Genomic DNA, 20,482 nt, shown 5'->3' on the forward strand with positions numbered 1-20,482 from the left:
ACAGCTCTGATATATGTAAGCTGTTGGGTGTATGGAGAATTTGTATTTATAGGCTGCCAGCTGTCTGTTCTTTGGCAAAAAAAGAGGGTAAGAAGTTTGTTTTTGCTTGGTTTCATTTGGCAGCAGAAGTGTTAAAAATGACTATTTTGCATAGTGGGACTGAGGTGTTGAAGCAAAAGCTGAATTTTAAGCTGTTTAACCCTTTAACCAGCAGCATTAGTAGTGTAATGTTTTGTTGAAAATCCAGCTATGACACATACCATGTAAGGCTCGTGAGGTTTTTTACTGACCCCGTGTGGTGAAAATGTGGAACAAGCTACAGTCCTCATTGCTGTATCTGTATATTTATATTTGTGTGTGTGTGTGTGTGTGTGGTATATGCTTTCAGGCAGAGGAGGAGAGAGATGGCATGGAAAAAGTCAAGCTGGACAACAGGAGAATCCTCTTCAACCTTCTGCCCGCGCACGTGGCTCAGCACTTCCTAATGTCCAACCCCAGGAACATGGTGAGCCTCGCTAATAGACAGGCAGGCAGACAGACAGACAAACAGGTAGATAAAAAGGCAGAAAACAAAAACATGACAAACATTAGAAAACATCAGCGGACTTTATTTATATCGCTATACTTTCTTTTTCCTATTAGGATCTGTACTATCAGTCCTACGCACAGGTAGGCGTCCTGTTTGCCTCCATCCCGAACTTCAACGATTTCTACATCGAGCTGGACGGGAACAACATGGGAGTGGAGTGCCTCCGACTCCTGAATGAGATCATTGCTGACTTTGATGAGGTAAAATGCCGCTTTTCTTCTTCTTGATTCTGGTCTGCATTGTAGCCTTGTGTAGTCATTTAAATGTCATGTCTTGCAGCTCATGGATAAGGAGTGCTACAAAGACATAGAGAAGATCAAAACCATCGGCAGTACATACATGGCAGCTGTGGGTCTCGTACCCACCATCGGTACCAAGGTGGGATGTCATTTTGCGTTTCAGTGTGTGTTTCCGTTTTGCTCTTGAGTAAGTGGGCGTTCTACATTATGACAAAGAGAACAGATACTAACTCCTCAATGTGCTTTCTCTCTTTAGGCCAAAAAATCTGTTTACGACCATCTTAGCACAATAGCAGACTACGCCATTGAGATGTTTGATGTTTTGGATGAAATCAACTATCAGTCTTACAATGAGTTTGTCCTGAGAGTGGGTATGTTGAATCTTGTGTTAAACTCTCTCCAAAATTACAATATTAAATCAAAATGTGACAGTGTGACAGAAACCTCAGTCTGACACAGTCTTGTATTTGTTTAACATTTCTACTTCTTGCACAGGTATCAATGTCGGTCCAGTGGTTGCGGGTGTGATTGGGGCACGCCGACCTCAGTATGACATCTGGGGGAACACGGTCAATGTGGCCAGCCGGATGGACAGCACTGGAGTACCTGGAAAGATACAGGTACCCAGAGCACAATATATTACAATATTGATCCAAAAGTAAGTTTATCATAAGGGAAGATTGGTTCACAGAACAGAACAAAAAAAAAAAACATCAAAACTACTGGTGTAGAGATGAAATCATAAAAACACAGAAGTCAAAACAAACATGCTACAAAGTGCAATAATAGGGCCTAAAATTGAAAGTTCTTTTTCAGGTGTAAAACGTGTAACTGCATAATTCCTACCAGACTGACTGAACAAACACAAACAATTTGAGCTCAAAATATTGCACATCCACATTTTAAGATTTTTGTTTTGTGCCTCCAGGAGGCAGTAGCTCAAAAAATAACCAGGACACTCATTTTCACGAGTTCAGTAATATGAGTATTTCAAGTGCAATAAATGTCCACAGGATATCACAATTAAAGTTACAGTTTTGGGAAATACACTTACTTTCTTACTAAAAACAGAAATTATTAAATGCAGAGCTAGAGTCAGGACCTAGTTAGCCTGACTTGGCATAAAAAGCAGAAGCAAGAGGAATCATCTAGCCTGGCTCTAAAAGTTAGAAATGCACCTAACATCACCTGTAAAGCTCAGAGTGTTGGAGCCACTTATCTATATTTCCCCATCTCTAATATTCAGGTGACCGAAGAGGTCTATCGCCTACTGAATACCAACTATGACCTGGTGTGCCGCGGCAAAGTCAGCGTTAAGGGCAAAGGTGAGATGCTGACCTACTTTCTGGAAGGGAAGGTTCAGGGTGTGGGCACGGTGACCACTTCTTCGGTGGTGCGTTCGGCCAGCTTGGCACGGCGGATCCACTCCTGCGGGAAGACGAGCGTCCCGACCAATCTGGGCAGCGTGTCCTCCGCCGCCAGCCTGACCGCTCACGCCAGCATGGGCAGCAACATTCAGATGAATGCTGCCAACAGCAGCAACAGCCAAGCAACGTGCCTGCCCTCGTCCTGCGTGCCCGCCGTGGGTGAGGAGGACGAGGAGGAGGACATAGAGGTGACAGAGACTGAGATAGAGGCTGTAGCAGCTGTTGCAGATGTAGCAGTGTAGGAGAGAAGACAGGACTATAAGCCTAGCTGGAAAAAAAGGAAAGAAAGGCCTGGTTGGGAGGCCTAGAGAAGACAGGGCTGTCCAGGTATTTCCCATAAATCCTGAGCTACTGGCAAAACCCAGAATACGCTAATTCAGGATGTGAATTTCTGGAGAAATGACATGGTGAAACAGACAATCATACTCGTTTTTAGGGATTTTTAACTGCTCCCCACTCTTGGAAGACAAACGTGAAGTGAACAAGAAAACTACCCGGAATCTCAAATCCTCCATTAACATCTCTATACCAGATAATTAGATTTGTGGTGTTCCTGGGTTCCCTCAGATCCAGGTATAATGTGCATCTTCATTTTATATGTACTACATATTCCATGTGCAAGGGGATATGTGCGTTGATATCCAGAAAAAGACTGATCATGCTATTGCTTTTGCACTGTCTTTCTGAATATGCCAAGGATACATTGCATTATTTACAGTGTAAAAATGGTGTTGTTTCTTTTTTGGTGTATGTAAGCATGCATGCGTGTACTTTTGAGTGTGTGTATGCATGTGTGGTTTAATTCTGAATTGTAATGAAACAGCACAAAATACTTTTTTTTTATACTCGGAGCTCACTGGGTGAAAAATAGGCTTTTTCTGAGACATATTTACAGTTAATAGTGCATGACTTTTTAAGAGTTGACAGCCATAGTATCTCCTGTTGAAAGAAAACCAAAGTATTGAGCTTTCTGTAGGTCTTTAGGTTTTATCGCTTATATTGCCTCACCATACAGGAGAAGAGAAAAGATGTGGCAGTTGGTTGAGCATGTTTCTCTTTCAGGCGTCATCAGTAGACTTAAAGTGTCTTTTTTAACCCTAGAAAGATAAAATAAGGTTATCTGATGTTCTTACATTGCCCTAACTCACAATGGTTTAATATATTGTGGCACGTTTTAAGAATACACACAGATGGTGGTGACTTTGATTCTAATTAGGCTGTAAAGGTCAATGAAAGTAACAGTGGGAGGTGTGTAAACCTAAAGATGTTGGATGTGTTAATGCCAAAACTGGACCAGTCACAAAGTATTAATGACAAATGCATCACAAAGAGGACCAATACACATCTATGTATGCGCGAACATACATGTAGACACCCCAAAGGAGTCAAGGAAGGCGCACAGAGCACATTCACAACTTAAGCACATACAATAAGCACACAGCCTCTACAAATGCACAGCCTAGTCCTTTACTTGCGGCCTCCACAAACGATCCACGATATTTTCCTCGGCACAGTGTCCCGCCTCCACCGTCATCTTTCAGGCGCATGTCACTGCACCCCCAGCTTTTTTTTTTCGCTATATTTGAGCTACATTTTGAGTTTTCCTCAGAACCTATAAGCTTTAGCTCGTCTCTCAGATACAGTCTCAGAAAAGTGAGGCACAGATATCTTCAGATATCATCTTTATCAACGTATGAAACTTATACTTGATCTGCAAAAGTGTAAATACATCATGTTTCAAGTTTTTTGCCTTACTCAATAAGCTTACAGTGATTGCAACCTGCCTTTTTAGATATATTCACTTTGATATGCAGATCATACTTTTTGTAAATAGCCAAAAGCTGTAAACTATGTTGTATCTTGTACAGTGTAAAGTTGGGTTATTGAATATTTTGTAATAAAGACAATATTGGTGTATAAAATATCATAAGAGTATGGCTGAATGTCAATAAAAGTGTAAACATTTTTGGCTACCAACATACAAAACAAGTAGTGTACGGGAGTTTTGTGGAGGATTGTGGCTGAAAGAGTGAATAAGGATCTTTTTGTTGATTTTTAAAGATGAGCAATGTGAGATTTTCCAACCTGAGACACAGTATTTACACCGTGCAGCAAGTGATCAGTGAGTAACAAATATAACTTTTTATGGGTAGTTTTCCCTGTTTGTTCCACTCTATAAAATTTCATTTCTCACACCTTAGTTTATGGCTCTTAAAATAACAGCTTTCTCTCTACACAGCAAAAATATGGCAGAAAATGACAGGTTTATTATGCCAATCGATGTACTTCCACAGCCCCGTAGCCAGATGAACGTCAACATGTCATAAACACAGAGCAGGGGCCAAGAGTGTTTTCCCGGCACTGGTGCAGAGTTTGTCTGGGGTTCACGAAGTGTAACAGTCAGGTCAACAAATCGCTGGCTCAGCCATTTTCAGGACAGTACAATACTGGAGTCATTTTTGCTTTGGAATAAAACACAACAAATTCTGGTTTTCTGCAGTGCACTGTAATGTTGATGTATCCCGAAGGGGTTCTGTCTTTTACAGAAAGTACAGCTGTTGTTATCACCGTCACGGTACAACCCCCCTGACTCCAAACTAAAGTTAACATTAAGCAATGAAGGGAATCCAAGGTAAATGATGTTCACAAACAACACTCCCACTGGTGTCATGAGAGCTAAAAGAGGTCATGATGAGTAAATGAGGTCATGGCACTACTTACATCACATTAGGGTACATTTTAACAACATAGAAAACAATTGAAATTTTTGATAAAGCTGTAATTTAGGGGTGTGCTTCAAAGAATGACAGAATTTGGTGCAACTTTTAGGGAAAACAGAGATAAAGTTCACAAAACAGTTCTGTGAATTTTGTTAGTTGTGATGAATTTATGACTAATTGTTGGAATTTAAACCCAAATATTCATTCAGTATTCACTTATTTGTTTTTCATATATGACAAATTTCATATTTTTTTCTTCACCTGACCTGCTGGGCACAATAGGTTGTACCAGTTTATTTAAACTAATTTACCAGTATTGGATATGTAGCAAACAAACACCTCCTCTATTTTTTCTTTAATTGGTGCCAGTTTACATAGTTCTTTCCAGGTATTTTTTAGAAGAAGAAATTATAGACCCTTAAAGGGGTACCTCAATGATTTTGTATCACACTTCCATAAAGATAATACAGTGGGTGACACCTCAAAAACCCTGGATGACAACATGATAAAATATATACAAGTGAATTTCATCAGTAGGTAGTAGGAAGGTCCCTTTAAAATCAATTGTTACCATTTTAAAAACAGCTTTTAAATTGATATTTATTACAACACAGAGATTTGATATTATAGATCCTTTAGGTCAGGATACACTACATGTGTCTAAAACATGACCAGCTGTCATCTGGCTGTAATTAAGCTTCCACACCTGTTTCGGCTGATGAGACCCTGAAACTGCAGGATCTTTACATCAGGAAATCTCAGTCATCCAGCTAAATGGACATTCAGCAGCAAAAAGTAAGCTTTAATCCACTGTTTGTTTGTTTTTGTTTTTTGGCTCAAGTAAAGGTTATCTTTTTACATAAAGTAAATCACAATTCAAAATGTGAAAATTCATCATTAAATGGACGTGTCGTGTTGTTGTCTTTCAAATGATGGAACAGAGGACGCACCTGGAGCCCATTCAGGAGGAGTCAGAGCTAGAAAATGGATTCAAAGGGAGCAAAACAGGAGAAGGAGAGCAGGATTTTCAAATTCAAGTAGGTATGGAGACAGAGGAGGTAATGGCAGAAGATGAGAGTGAAGAAGAAGAAGATGATGCTGTGCTGAGGGTTATGAGACCCGGGAGACAGTCTCGTTCCTTCAGCCGAGAGAGTTTTCTTCAAATGCAATCTTCTGACAATCAGCAGGGAGAAGTGGAGAATTTCTCAGTGTCAAATGAGGGCACACATGCAGTGGATTTAAGTGTTAAAGCTACACCACAGAAGTGGCCGAAGTTAGGAAAAAACAAGTGGTCCAGTATTTTGGAGATGAGAAAAAAGGTGAGCATTTTTGTTACATTTTATGCTCAAGTTAAATATTTGAGAATACACAACTCGGATGAGAAAGATGTGATGATGTATTGTTTTTCAGGTCTCCAAGATCAGACTGCAAAAACACACACCACGTAAACCATCAGTGCAGCAGAGGACAAACAGGAAATGTCCCAAGGAGTCACTGGATGTGAGTATTAATTTTAAAATGATTTAACCTATAAAATCTATGGATTATAATGTATTTTTTTTCTTATTTTCTCCCAAATGTCCAGAAAAAAATGTCAAAGGAAGAGCTGTTTCCTCAGTGGCTGGTGCACCTGATGGTCAACATTGAAGAAGCAACGGCACACCAACTAGTGGTTGAGTAACACCCACCATCACAGGCCTCAGGAGGTGAACGTGAAACATCACACACACACACAAGAGCGTTGACCCTGTTAGTGAGCACTGAATGTAGAACAATAAACATGGCATATTAAAGGACTGACACTGCCAGAGAGTAATGTCCATGGGCAATGTGTAGTTGTAGTTAAGTTTTGTGTAATATTGATCATTATATTATATTAAAAGTGTGCCATTTGCTAACCTCATGGTAACCTCCGCATTTATCAGACATACAGCACATGTATACTCCCTTTACTCAGTTGGTAATAATGGAAACATCAACCAAAATGGGCCTGGGGCTGCTCTTGTCAGCTTCAGTCTGAAACTATTTACGTCTTCCCAAGTCAGTGTTCTTTGATTTTTAAATGCCTGTGTAAAATGCTGTATGAGAGGCCAAAGCTCTCTCTGCGAGCCCAAACATGTAGCTGCTTGGTGTATTTAACTTTGACAGAGCAACGGGGAAGAGGTTATCTTTGCTGGGAGCAACATGTCTTTAGTATTTAATATGTTGGCAGACAGATGATGTCTTTATTTAAATAACATTTATTTTAACTACTAAAAGGGGGAAAAGTCTTTAGAGTTTTTGAGAGGTGAAAATGTTAAACCTATTTTGGGAGAAATTACTCATGCTTGTCTTTATACCACTTTACAGAGCAAACTCCAAATGCACTTGAATCAAATAGTTACTTAATATTTTTTTCTTTATATAGAGCTGTTTTATTTCTTCAGAGGTTGAAGAAGTATCCATATTATTTACATGAGTAAAAGTAGGAATACAACAATATGAAAAATATCAAGTTCTGTATCAAAAAATGTACCTAAGTAAAAATACAGCTGTACTTACAAAAAATGTATTTAACTATAAAAACTAAAAGTACTCATGCAGAAAGATGGCTGATGTGATGTGTTATTATGTTATACAGTGCATTACATCACTGAATTATTTTACCTTTACAGTATGTGTATATAAAATGATAAGGTAGATTAACTCTTTTTGTGATTTTGTTTATTGATTTGTTTAGTTTATAACAATGCAGCATGTTATGAGCAAGTACAATATTTTTTATTAAGTAGGAGAAGAAATGCAAGTAGTCAAGTAGAGTACTGGGAGTACTGTGCTTGAGTATGTACTTAGTTACATTCCACCACTGCTCATTTACAAACAGTATAGCCCACACTCTATCACTGAGTCTCTTTTTCTGTAGGTACTCCTAAATAGTTTTGATTAAGGCCAAAAACATAACAGTTATAACCCTCTCATCAAATACATGTGCAGTATATATACAGCCCATGTAATTTTATTATTTGTCATTGTGTGGTAAGCCCAAATCCTCACCCTTATCCAGCACATTAAGTAATACTGTCACAGCTAAATTGATCTCTGTCATCTCATCCTTCTACACATGCTGGGGATACCAGGATTTCTCTGTTTAAAAACAAACAAAAATGTTTCAAAATGCAAATCCAGGGGTCATATACAGTCCACAGCATGTGTAGTGTTGTTGTGCATATCACATGTAGAGCATGCTGAGGTGTTTAGCATTTTCCATAGATAGTTACTACACCAAGGAAACAACCAGTTACTACCGTCTTTTCTTCAGACAAACATGTTGTGGTTGTAGCAGAGCAATCCATAATGCTAGGGTTATGCAATGTTAAAGGCAAATGATCTTGTTTATCTGTCTGCCTGATAAGAGGAACCTTCACCAAAGAGACTCGAGGGACAAATAGGCTTTTAGTGTCAAAGCACAATCTCAGTGAGCATTACTTAGCAAGTGTTTGACAACGGTACAGTTTCTCTAATCACCAGTCACTATCTTGTGGCCTGTAACTCCTTGGATTATCTAGTATTCCTTATTGTGTGTGTTACTTATTATTCACTGCTGTATTGATACATTTCTTCAAACAGCAGTATTCATGTGATTGCTTTCATAACCTCAAAAGTAAAGACAAAGTAAAGATCAGTAATTTGGTCATCCAAAAACAGGGTTGTTTTGACGTATAATCACTTTATGTTCCAAAGTCAATATTGACAACAGACCTTGTGAACCTGGATCTACGCACATCATGTGGGGTCATCCACCGTTTACAGCGGCTTTGTCAAAAATATTTTATACTCTATGGTCGGCGTGTCAATCATTAACTTCCCTGGAGGCCAGATCTCCACATAAATACTCCAGGTTTTGAGAAATACTTTACGAGGAAAACTACAGTCACACAGAGCAGTCTGCTGAAGCAAGTCCAAAAGGAAGAACTTATTTATCTGAAGACTGGAGATGCCCGGATTGTATGAGAAGCTGACATTTGTGGCAGGAGTGGCTCTGGCCGTCTTAGCCTCAGTGAGGTCGTCACCAGTGGTGGGACCGGAGCCCATCCGTTGCGCCCCCTGCTCAGAGGAGAAACTGAACAGCTGTCCCGCCATCCCGGCAGACTGCAAGCAGGTGCTGAGGGAGCCCGGTTGCGGCTGCTGCATGGCATGTGCTCTGGAGAGAGGGGCTTCATGCGGAATTCACACAGCCCACTGCGGCGAGGGTCTCCGCTGCACCGCCAGACCCGGCGAGGCCAGACCTCTCCATGCTTTGACCAGGGGACAGGGGGTCTGCACCGAGGACCTGGGCCAAGGTAATCTAAGCTTTTCAAGGTTCAAATGTGTTTTCACTGTTAATATTTCCTACTCTCACGGTTGTAAAATGCTACACTTGCAACACAGGAAACCTTACAAAACAGGATACATTTCAAACACCTGGGTTAAAAAAAATAGTGTTCTCAAACATTTGTTTTACTTGCACAGTGGAAACCGAAGGAGTCCCAGACCACGACTCCCTGCACTACCTGCTGGGTCTCAACCTTCCCTTTGACCACCAAGAACATGCTGAGGGCCAGGAGAGCATCAAGGCCAAGGTCAACGCCATCCGCAACAAACTGGCACATGAGGTGAGGAAAAGACATGGCCTCATGAAGATGATTCAAACAAATATACCTTCCTTCCACAAGAGGGAGCACTTGGTTTTGAGTGACTGTGGTTCTAGAGGGATAACTGGGATTTATATAATGTCATGTTTGGGTGTAGTTCTCACTGTTTCTCTTTAAAAAAATGTTTTGTTTTGTTTTTTTGCACAGGGACCTTGTCACATTGAGCTGCACAGTGCACTGGACATAATAGCCAGCTCTCAGCAGAAACTAGGAGAGAAGTTCACAACTTTCTACCTCCCCAACTGTGACAAACACGGTTTCTACAAAGCGAAGCAGGTGAGAATTTTAGAATTCTGTAAAATAAAATTAGTTCCACCTGTTTGAAAGAGACTTCCTCTGAAGCTGCCCGGGTGATTTATTCATGCCGGATCTCTGTTCCTCCCTCAGTGTGAGTCATCTCTGGTCGGACCGCCTGCTCGCTGCTGGTGTGTCTCTTCCTGGAATGGGAAGAGGATCCCAGGATCCAGTGACCTGCTCAGTGATTCAGAGTGTCATCAAGAAGTCACACACTGAGGGACAGGCAGTGTTATCAATCAGAAACACACTTACACACCCACACACCAGATGCATATAAACACACACAGATACAAGCAAACATGTTTCTTGAACTGAACTGACTTCCTTTTACAAACACACTTATTCATTTTATTTACATGATGTATGTATCAAGACTTATTTATTCACTACTTGTATATTCTTCCTGGCATTAACCATTTGTCGTTTTTAGATTTTTTATATGTTTGCCTATTTTTTTTTTCAATTGTAAATAGGGCAACACTGTATACATTTGTGTTTCTGACTAAATAACTCCATTGCTCAAAACCACAGGTCCACAGCTATGCCAAGCCCATTTCAGAGTCTTCAGGATCAGGTTTTTTTTCCCCTCTTAATTCATTCAAAACTGGAGCTGTGCATGGCACGAAACAACACAGCCGTTCATTCATTCAACATGTTGACATTGTCTGAATGTATCTCCATTGGCGTTTCCTCAATGGTTATTGGGGGAAATACTTAAAGTGCCGCAAGTATGTGCACAGTGGCCAAGCACAAACATATCAGGGCTCATCCAAGCCACCATGAGGTTAGGGATGGGTTCTTCTGCATTTGTCTACCTCTACTAGTCTCTGCAGGTCCACAGGTTTAGCAGAGGGCTCTTCTCAGCTACATATCTCTCACCTTTCCTATTTGTCCAGAGGGGTCACTGTGGTCTTTTTATTTTTTGACCTATTTCAGCTTCTATTTCAGTATTTATTATGATTCATTTGTGTTTATGCTTTTGTTTGTTCTTGAGGTCACATGCAGTGAGCCAAATTGTTTGGGAATGCTATTTGCCAGGAATGCTGCTATTCCATTATTGGTTTTGTTGAAACATTGTATGTAGTCTACTAATTCTGTGGATGTGCATCCAATTAAGTATTAAATTATTTCATCATGATGGCATCATGTTTTAATGTGGTTTTTTTTCACAAAAAAGTAAAGGAAAATGCAATACCTGGATCATTTTATACTGCCTTTATTAAGTAAAAATAGACCTATGAGGGTTGCATTGTACATGCAAACAGCATATTTACTTAAACCAAGGCAAGTGATGAAAATAATCACTGGCTACACAGAGATCAGAGATAACGGTTTGTGGCCTTTATCCCAAAAATTCAGCTTATGCGATGTGACAACAAAACAGTAACAACCACGGTAACAGATAACAGAAAATGTCCCTCTTTTCTTTCTGTGGTCTGAGTACAAATTCATATGCACTGTAGTGTTTGAGCTGCACAGTCCCATCCAACTCCCCGAGGAGCAGGAAGCAACGGCAAAAAAAGTGGAATTCATTGAAAAGGAATTCATGGCGAGGCACTGCATGCTTACTCTGAGACGTATTCAGACATACATAGACTTTATGGTTGTCATGACAACACACAATGTCTTTATAAGAAATCACAAGCATACAAATTATGATTACACATCATGTACACATGTGCAATGCCACGTAATTGTGCGTTAAAATGAAGAGCGTTCTCATCAACGTTTGTGGCGAGTACAAATGTCTCTGTGTCTTATGATCAGAGTAGGGCCTCTGAGATCAAGTGTATCCTCTTCCCAGAAGCCGTCCAGGTCGGGTCAGAGACAAACAGCTTATAAAGAATCCTTCCCGACGCAGAAAAGTACAGACTGTATCTGCCACATGGAGGACTTTTTGTTTTTTTTTTTCCTCCTGGTACTCTTCCTCTGTTCCCCTTGCTCATGCCTCAGAAAAAAGGTCCCACAGGCAACAGATAGAAATAGCAAACATCCACATATCGGTCGAGCCATCTCTTGACCTCTCTCCCAATATCCTCAGTGTCTCCATTTGTTTACAATTCTTTTTGCTCTCACTCCCACCCTCCCTCCCTCCGTCCTGCTCCGTTCTTATTGGCTCTCGGAGTTGTAGTACTGGGCGTCTCCTCGCTCCTTCCCATCGAAACCTGGCAGAGGTTGCCCGTATTTGTCCACACACCAACAGAAGCCACGCTTTCTGCCTTTGGATGGACGGCACTGAAAAGTGAAGGAAGAGGAGAAGGTGAAGAGAGGGAGGAGAAATAGAAGGGGGGCAGGTGGGCTGCTGCTAAATGTGTAAATCCTGTTGAATATGCGGCATTATGGGTAACAAGCCACTTTACTCAATGAAGTAGAACAGCAATAGTTAAGAGGCATTAATGGTCAGATTGTGCTGAGTCGACGCAGCCTTGGCTATCCAACACGCTGTGGTATTTTGAGCTGCTTTTATGGTCTACCTCCTGTTACACACACATATAGAGACCTTTAAGGTAAACAGAAACCTGGTAAAATATTTGCTTAGTCCCGTTTGTGAACAACTGAGAACCAAGATCTATTTTCAGAAGCTGGTGGCCAGTACGAATCATCTGTTGCTGATTATACCCCACAGCTCCAAATTATGGGTACTACAAATGACTTACAGAGTCTGTGGAGCTACCCAAGGGCTGTTATTTTACTGCCAATTTTACTAAAGGTCAACCTCCACTCTAGTAAAACATGCAGCCATTCATTTCAAGGGCTACAGCAACTGTGCTGCTGCTCCACAGAGGAGTCAGAGCTGATCAGGAGGGAAGACATCCTTAAATTTAGCTCAGTATTTCAGCAGGGTTTGACCGAGAGTCTGATCTGAGCTGCAGCAAGACTCTTGCTGTGAGACCACTGTCTGTGGAAGGAGAAGGTCATTATGTGTTATTTTATTAGGATAGAAATGTATCATAAGGGATTTAAAATTTCAGCTGCAAAGCAAAAGTATCACAAATTGTATGGTAGGAAAACGTTAATCAAAAAATTAAGCACAATTTACTTAAGAAAAGCAGATCTGCTTCCAGCATGAAATCTGGCCTGGGTAGATTTTTTTTTCCTTTAAAAAGACATTTACTGTTATTAAGAGCTGTAATAAGAGATGTTTTTGCTTAAAATCATGCAAACGTTCCAAATTAAACTGACCAACATGAAATGTCTGCCACTCCTTTAGCGCCTGAGGGCTTAGCACAGTACACTAGGCTCATTCTACATAAACAAAGACAATGAGCCTGGCGTTGTGAGGCTGGTTATGAGATGATTGCAGGTCAAAGAGAACACGTCCATTAAGCAGGAGGGACTGCTATGTAATAAGAAAAGTTGCCTCGGTGATGCAGTGGCGCGGGAGCCCTAAGTGCCTCCATATGAATGCGTCAGAACCACTCATTTATTACAACCCGATCGTGGGTGAACCATGTGAGCGTGGGGATGGCTGCAGCTCTATTTCTGTGCCTGCTTCTCAAAAGTCCAGCAATTATGGGGCGAGCGCATCGGGTGCTGGTGGCCACCTTGACGTCTGTCTCCCTGGGAGGGTTCCCGTTAAACGGCCATCGTCCCAGCCGTCAACCCCACTGGGGTTTGGCCCCTGTGGGTTCCTGTCTCCAGAGTCAGTGGCTAGGGTCTACCTCACTGGTGTGGTGGTGCAATGATGAGGCTCTAATAACTACCAATGAATACAGGAGGACAGCTACAAATGTGTAATTGGGCTGCAGGAGACCTAAAGTTTGAGTCACTAGACTTCAGCATTGAATCTTTATTAATGTAGCCTGCAAAAAAGGAAGTGTGGGTTTCCTTTTTGCAGCTTTTCAAAGTAGTAAACAAGTTGAAGGTTTTTATCGAGTAGATCTTTAAAGGTGCTAAATATATGTTTTTAATACCACTGCATAGCCAACATTAGCATTAACAGCTGTTTACTTACCAGGCTAGAAGAAATTCAGCATTAGAACTTCATGTCTTTACTCACCACGAGCTGTTTCCAGTGACAGAAACCAATGTCAGTGTTAACTCTTGTTAACTTTTCCGCCACTGAAGTTAGCATGCTAAAGCAGTAAGCCCTGGCTCATCCCATCTCAGAATACCACTTATTGCAATAGTGTGTCACTTGTAGTGTCCAGTTAGCCCTCACATAACGATGGTGGAAATAAACAGCTGTTAATGCTAACGCTGGCTATGTAGCAATAGCAAAAACTTACACATATCACCTTTAAATAATGTGTAGCCTCTAAAGAAACTGAAGCATGAATCTATAATTATCCTGTAGTCAGTATCAAATGACTATTATTATTGCTATCTCCTTTTGAATGTGTTGTTTTACCTGTTTTTTCTTATAGAAGCCCTTCTTGTCACAGTTTGGTATGCGGAAACCTCTGGGGTTGAGAATGTCTGTAATCTTGAGGCTGCTGAGAATGCTCTCAATCTCTCTCCGACAGGGACCCTACAGAAGAGGGAATACATAACGAGTTACTGCACTTTCCCCAATACTTGAATACTTATTTTCAGCTCAAACTTTAAAGCACTTCAACAAATTCTGAATGCAGGAGATGCTGTTAGCACAAGGAATTTCCTCCAGCAGCATTGTTTTGACATATATTTAATGGTTTTGTCAATAGAAATGTTACAAAAGCTGGCTCACGCTGCATCACACTGTGCTCTGCTGTAATGCTTAAACAATGGTGGCTGTAATATGAAAGAAGTAACGTAAGAAGTAAGTGAGAGATGAATTCATCTGACCGACTTGTAGGGGCTTAACAGTTTGCCAAAGCTGCTTAGAACTCTTACACTTTACACAAAGGATGGGGGATAAAGTGAATTCAAAGAGCTCAAAGAGGGAGCCAAAAGGCTTGTACTCAAGTCCAAGTACTCCAGTCACTAATCAAAGCAGCCAGTCAAAGCCCATTACTAGTGTGTGCTCACTTCTCTGTCCAAAGAGAAGATCAAAATAGCAGCAGGGCTTCCCAACAGGCACTCACATAGGCCAATCCATCATTCGCTGGCTCTCAGTACACCCGGCACGCGGACGCCTTGTGGCCAAACAACCGCCTGACCCAGGTCAGCCGCAGGGCCATCGTACCCGCTCACTGCCATGCCATTCTACTGCTCACGATGCCTGCCAACCGTCAGCACCGCTACCCAAAACATTTCATCACCCGCAGGGGGAGAAAAACACCAAAACACAGAGGAAAGAGGAGAAAAACATTCCTCCAGTGTGCTCTGAAGACAGAAAAATATTGGTTGTGGTACTTACATACTCAGGCTCCTGCTTGGTCTCTAGAGAGAAGTTTTGCTGGTCTGTGATGAGTGGTCCTGGGAGCTCCTCCATTTTAAAGCTTTGGGTTCGTTTCTGCTGCTCCCGTCTCAGGACTTCTGACTTAGTAGAGGGGAAAAAAGGATGAAGCGGAGATATCAGGGGGCCCGTGGGTCTGTGGGTGCTGTATGAGATCTGAAGGCTGGAGCTGGTGGAATTCCGCTCCTCGTCCTGAGTGTCAATATTCTCTGCTGAAGTTTGAAGAACAACTTGTGTTTACTCACAAAACAGTACACCAGGATATATAATCTTCCATTTAAGGGAGTACTTTTTCATGTTGATTCAGACATATTTTAAGACAGATCTGTTTGAGGGACATGAATATTCCACTTTTCGGAAGCATTTCCTGATATCATATCTATGTTTCAGTTTTGGCAGGAAATGAACAGAAGTATGCAATAAAACCACTGGCACATTCCAAATGTGTTTCTACCTTAAACTTTGAATTCATTTAGTCCCTTTTTGGGGCACAAGCTAAACAATTGTACAGTAGGATTCCAAATCATCCTAACCTGGAATTCAGATTCTGAGAGATTCAGGTGCTCACACCTTGACCTGATGTTAGGCTGCACCTCTTTTTTGCACAATAAAAAGTCAAAAGGAGGGATCAAAAATCTTTCTTAAATGAGCTTCAACCTGTCTCAGCCTTCACCCCTTCTTCCCATAAATGAAGAAAATCTAATGAGTGACATCAGTTAGTGATTGTGGCTGTCTAGTGTGTCATTTGCTCATCAGTTGTAAATCAACGCACTGACTGAACATCACATTAGAGATATCTTGCCAAATTGACATAAAAATGATCTTATCAACACATGTTTCTTTGAAACTAGAAGCTTGCATATTCAAGAGGGTGATTTAAAAAAAATCAGCACAGATATTGAACAATACTATGCGTATCCAGCGACTATAAGTTAGGGTATAACGACTAACCTGTAGCTTAATAAACAATGGCGAGTTTTTCAAAAGTGTGGATATGGATTGAAGGCGCACGCAGAGCATTTACCTGGTAGTTCATTGACTGGAGGTGTTGGTCTTACGGTTTGTCTCTTGTTAGTAGCGTTTGCACAAATCCCCCGTCCCTCCAGCAGAGCCTGCAGGGGTTTCGTCTCGCCGGGCTGATGCTGACAAGTCAGTCCGGAGCCACATCTACCAGTGTACACGCCGCACGGCTGGCCGAAGCTCAGCGCGCAAGTCATGCAACAGCCGCAGCCCGGCTCGCGGACCTTCTCGGCGCAGTCCTTGGGCAAAGGTTTGCACAAAAGCCGCGCTCCGACGTTACACGGCTCGCATCTGACAACCGGTCCGACCGCACCTGACCTCCGGGTGAACGAGGCCAGGACAAAAGTCATGCAAAGTGCGCGAAAACAGGAATCCATTGCGGCGTCTAGGAGCATATGGTGTCAAAGTGAGGAAGCGCACCGTCCCACTGTGGTGACTTTTCTCTGGGCAGCTTCTCTCTCATTCACATAAAGCCACTGGACAAAACATCTCAATATATAGACCCCAGTGACTGTAGTCACACCCCCGAATAGCTTGTGGTCTACTGATGAATTGCCTCGACTCCGTTATTCCTTTAAAAACCATCAGAGCAATAAGCTGGAGCAATATGCAGACCAGTGGAATAAATTTCCGGTAGCGATCTTTATGATTTAGACTGAATTACATAAATTTAAGAAAAAACGATTGGCCAATATATTTTTTTACTTAACTTTTTTTTCTTTTTTTTTCTTTTTTTTTTTTTTTTACCATAGCTGAGTGATTTAGTTGAGGTCAGAATCTTCTGAATACACTTTAATAGGCTATGTAATGCAGAAACTCGAGTTGCTAGACATACATTCTAGGGAATAATCATGCAACCCATGAAAAATATCCACAGAAATGTTTTTAATATGTATCAGGTCTCAGTTTGAAGAGCCCACACACAGTAGATCCGAGCATCTGCCATACGCGGGTCCATTCACAGGGGGCGCCAGTATGCGTGTGTCTGCAATTTCTCAATGATACGGTGGTACTTGTAGTGAACTTAAGGAGCTTAAATGGGATCATCTGTTATATGTTTGTGTGTTTTTGTCCCGGGTTGCGTGTGTTCACATGAGTATGTGTTTGAATATGTCTCTGTGTGCATTTACCGATATGAGACCCAGGAGCCTGCTGCACATGACCCTGCATGACCTGGTTCTGGTTTAAGCGCATAAACTGTGACCAATCCATACATAAGATGATTATTTCAAGCTTTTGACACAGTATAAGCTATAACCGTGCAGCAACAGATGAGGTATGAATGAATACAAAACCAGTGGTGGAATGTAACACAGAACATTTACTCAAGTACAATTCTGTTGTACTCGTACGCCTACTTATACCTGTATACCACCACATTTATTTGGCAGCTTGTTTTTGGGTACCTAGCAGAGTAATACTCTGTATAGAAAACAAATGATGATGGAATTTATTATGGTGCATTTTTGTAGATAAAACAACCCAGTTGTGTGTGTAATTGATTACATTAACTCCATACTGACCATCAAGAATATAAAAATGCTGCATACACATTTTTTCAGCAATATTATTATAATGTGTGTAATCATTCTACTCCAATCTCCAGTAGTTTTTCTTTTAAAACCTGTGTGTACAATTGGCTTCTTCCATCAATTTATATAACATGGATTTACACTTTAGTGTGTAATAGCACTAAGTATCCATTGACTGTTAGATGTTCTACATATCCCTTACCTCTGCTTGTATGCAGGTTATATGATGTGGATATAGTTTATCTCTTTAAAATCTTGGCATTGCGTCGTCAAAATAGCCGCAAAATGGCCTCATTTGTAGACTTGATGCTTGTTAAAGGGCTGGTGTTATTTCATAATCAACAGATTTCATGTTGGCCAGATTAAAATTCATCAATATTTCAGCCACAAGATCTGCTGTTGTCAGTCCATACAGTCAGTGTTGTTCATAACAAGGAGAAAATCACCAGCCAAACATAATTCAAGGTGACCTGCCCATATGGTATTCAGTGTTTTTGTGTCATGCAAAAGAATGCATCTCGTGTACCTGTTCCTCACACATACAGTGAGGCAGCGGTCTCTGAACTTGTGATTAGGATGTGTGACATAGTTGGGCCTGTTCTGTTCATTTGTCAGTGCTACAAAGCAGACCTTAAAATAAGGACACATACCACACGTGTAAGTGAGAAAATTCCTGAGTAATTACATCTGTAGCATTTTTAGGCCCACGATTAATTGGTTACAGATGAGCAAGGGGAATACATCGGCACAGAATGTCCAAAATACCTCAAAAGAATAACAGCACTAGAGGCGAGGTGTACAGTTCCTCCTCTGCTTTTTTGAAATTTCTTGGAAGCCCAAGTCAAATCGGTTGCCAACAAGCCCTGGCGTACTGCCGCCTGTTAACAGACAGGTCTACAGCAGAGCAGTGCTCACTGGAATGCCAAACATTTGTTTCATATGCTGAAAAAAGCCTGCTGATTTTCCTCCCTCTCCTCCTGCTCAGAGCTCTTTGGAAGGGGGTCTCTGAGCCACCTGTGCATATTCAGCATAGCAGAGGAGAGCGTCGGGGACAGGGAGTAATGTACTGAAGGAATGTTGTCCCGCAGAGCAGCCACTCAATAAAGAGGGAGTGTGAAGAATGTGCTTTTGCACACACAGGATATTACTGTACATGTGTTTAACATAACCCGCTGTCAAAGGGCTACACTGGCCAACCGCAACTCCTTGTCAAATCCTAATCCAGGGCAATTTTCCACCGTTTTAAGATGATTTGGACAAATCAGATAAACTCACTAGAAGCTCAGAGAGTGGCCTGCAGTGGTTCCAGCAGCCAGGCTGTAGCTTGCTGTAGCTTATTGCACTGAAGCCCTTAGCTAGATATAAACTAGCTGTTGAATACCTGCACGTGAATGTCACATATATTCTCAGTTTCATCTTTACTTTCTCTAAACCCATGGGTTATTGCTCTGAATAGCTGTGAGCAGTTATTTTCACAATGCTACTTTTATTCTTATATTTTTAGCCCTGTTTTTAACATTATATCACAACAACTCCATATTGTATATGTTCACTTGAATTAGTCTGAGCCAGGGAGAAAAATGATTTACATTACTTGACATAGTTTATATTATTGCTGTATGATTGGAATGCCGTGTTGGCATTCATTTTGTTACTTGGATGTACATTTTTGATGTATGCCATATGTTATAATGCTTCCTCTAGCAGCTCCCCTACATCTGGCTCTATTAGTGTGATTTTGTCTGAGTGCAGTGCAGAGATACAGGGGATGGTGTTACTGTAGTGACGGGGAACAGTGCAAGAATCTACAACAAGGGCCAAAGCTCACAGATTGAAAAGCACATAGTTTAATCAGCTGGAGGTCTGCAAAGCATGTCTAAGTTAACCCAGGATGTGTGTGTGTGTGTGTGTGTGTGTGTGTGTGTGTGCCCCTCACTCTTAAACACCAACCAACTCTTTTTCCATTCTTACTTGGAATTTGGGATGGCAGTGGGGGTCCACGTGTGTCTGTGTCTGTGTGTGTGTAGGTCCATACTGTATGGAGGTGTGTTGGAGTAAAAGAGGTGGGGTGGGACTATTTAGGAATGAGACTGCCGCAGATCACATGACAAGTCTGGTACGGTCGCTGTTATTCTTTTTGCCCCCATAGTCTCATGACCGTCTCTCGTATAATTGCCCCTGTCTGAGAGCTTTTTAGGGCAGGCCCTTGTCGCAGATGAATTCGACGCAAAGGTCTCTATTATGATTAATATGATCATCTCTTCCCTTTGATTCTGCTCTGACTGGCACCCATACAGAGCTTTGACAATTATCCGATTATTAGATGTGGTTTGAATGGTGAAAAAAAAGAGCCAAAAGGGCAAAGGCCACCTTTCATCTAATTCCAGGGTCGGTTAATTATTTTTTTGGAGTGGTCTGTTCGTGGAGCTGTCATGGTCCCCATTTCTGGAGGCTTGGCCCCCGAGGCAGTCCAAGGCTGTAATTAGGCCTGAGCGAAGTGGAGGACGGAGAGAGAGGAGCTCTCAGCACTCCGCCTGACAGATTGCAGAGTGCTCGGAAGTGGGCTGAGAGTGGCGCCGCTCACTTTGGGCCCCAAATCCCCCTCCTCTAGACTGTATCACTTCCTATGTCTGTATTTCTCTGTCTTGTATGCACACATTAGGACTTT

The 20,482-nt window shown here is 41.5% G+C and overlaps 3 protein-coding genes across 4 annotated transcripts in view; 2 read left to right on the forward strand and 1 right to left on the reverse strand.

The window, feature by feature from the left end:
- The window catches only part of LOC108883418 (adenylate cyclase type 1), a 35,909-nt gene extending 31,730 nt beyond the window's left edge, over window positions 1-4,179 (forward strand). Inside the window, exons 15-20 of one of the 2 annotated variants that reach the window (XM_018676525.2) lie at window positions 389-550; window positions 643-789; window positions 869-967; window positions 1,085-1,199; window positions 1,324-1,448; window positions 2,075-4,179. In XM_018676525.2, the coding sequence (XP_018532041.1) occupies window positions 389-550; window positions 643-789; window positions 869-967; window positions 1,085-1,199; window positions 1,324-1,448; window positions 2,075-2,497 (1,071 nt within the window). In that variant the 3' untranslated portion in view covers window positions 2,498-4,179. The remainder of the gene's footprint in view (window positions 1-388; window positions 551-642; window positions 790-868; window positions 968-1,084; window positions 1,200-1,323; window positions 1,449-2,074) is intronic. The other variant, XM_018676526.2, reaches the window with a different exon arrangement.
- A 4,672-nt stretch (window positions 4,180-8,851) lies between these two features.
- On the forward strand, window positions 8,852-11,085 carry LOC108883421 (insulin-like growth factor-binding protein 1). Its single transcript, XM_018676528.2, has 4 exons — window positions 8,852-9,294; window positions 9,464-9,606; window positions 9,793-9,921; window positions 10,033-11,085. Exons 1-4 carry the CDS (start codon window positions 8,949-8,951, stop codon window positions 10,156-10,158), a joined length of 744 nt encoding a protein of 247 aa, XP_018532044.1. The 5' UTR covers window positions 8,852-8,948; the 3' UTR covers window positions 10,159-11,085.
- A 56-nt stretch (window positions 11,086-11,141) lies between these two features.
- LOC108883419 (insulin-like growth factor-binding protein 3) lies at window positions 11,142-16,828 on the reverse strand. The gene is made up of 4 exons (XM_018676527.2): window positions 16,287-16,828; window positions 15,224-15,474; window positions 14,294-14,413; window positions 11,142-12,177 (listed from the first exon to the last, which is right to left on the reverse strand). The coding sequence occupies exons 1-4, from the start codon at window positions 16,675-16,677 to the stop codon at window positions 12,052-12,054; spliced, it is 888 nt and encodes a 295-aa protein (XP_018532043.1). The 5' UTR covers window positions 16,678-16,828; the 3' UTR covers window positions 11,142-12,051.
- Between the last annotated feature and the right edge of the window lie 3,654 nt (window positions 16,829-20,482).

Source organism: Lates calcarifer, linkage group LG4 (assembly GCF_001640805.2).
Source record: "Lates calcarifer isolate ASB-BC8 linkage group LG4, TLL_Latcal_v3, whole genome shotgun sequence".
Taxonomy (NCBI): Eukaryota; Metazoa; Chordata; class Actinopteri; family Centropomidae; genus Lates; species Lates calcarifer.

What these genes read in the sequence shown, in the direction of transcription:
- LOC108883419 (XM_018676527.2), bottom strand. Translation starts at nt 16,677, where the DNA reads ATGCTCCTAGACGCCGCAATGGATTCCTGTTTTCGCGCACTTTGCATG. An exon ending in CCAAGCAGGAGCCTGAGTAT is followed by an intron (nt 14,414 to 15,223) that starts GTAAGTACCACA and finishes CCTCTTCTGTAG; the next exon opens with GGTCCCTGTCGGAGAGAGAT. An exon ending in GCTTCTATAAGAAAAAACAG is followed by an intron (nt 12,178 to 14,293) that starts GTAAAACAACAC and finishes TTCACTTTTCAG; the next exon opens with TGCCGTCCATCCAAAGGCAG.
- LOC108883421 (XM_018676528.2), top strand. Translation starts at nt 8,949, where the DNA reads ATGCCCGGATTGTATGAGAAGCTGACATTTGTGGCAGGAGTGGCTCTG. An exon ending in CACCGAGGACCTGGGCCAAG is followed by an intron (nt 9,295 to 9,463) that starts GTAATCTAAGCT and finishes TTACTTGCACAG; the next exon opens with TGGAAACCGAAGGAGTCCCA. An exon ending in GTTTCTACAAAGCGAAGCAG is followed by an intron (nt 9,922 to 10,032) that starts GTGAGAATTTTA and finishes TTCCTCCCTCAG; the next exon opens with TGTGAGTCATCTCTGGTCGG.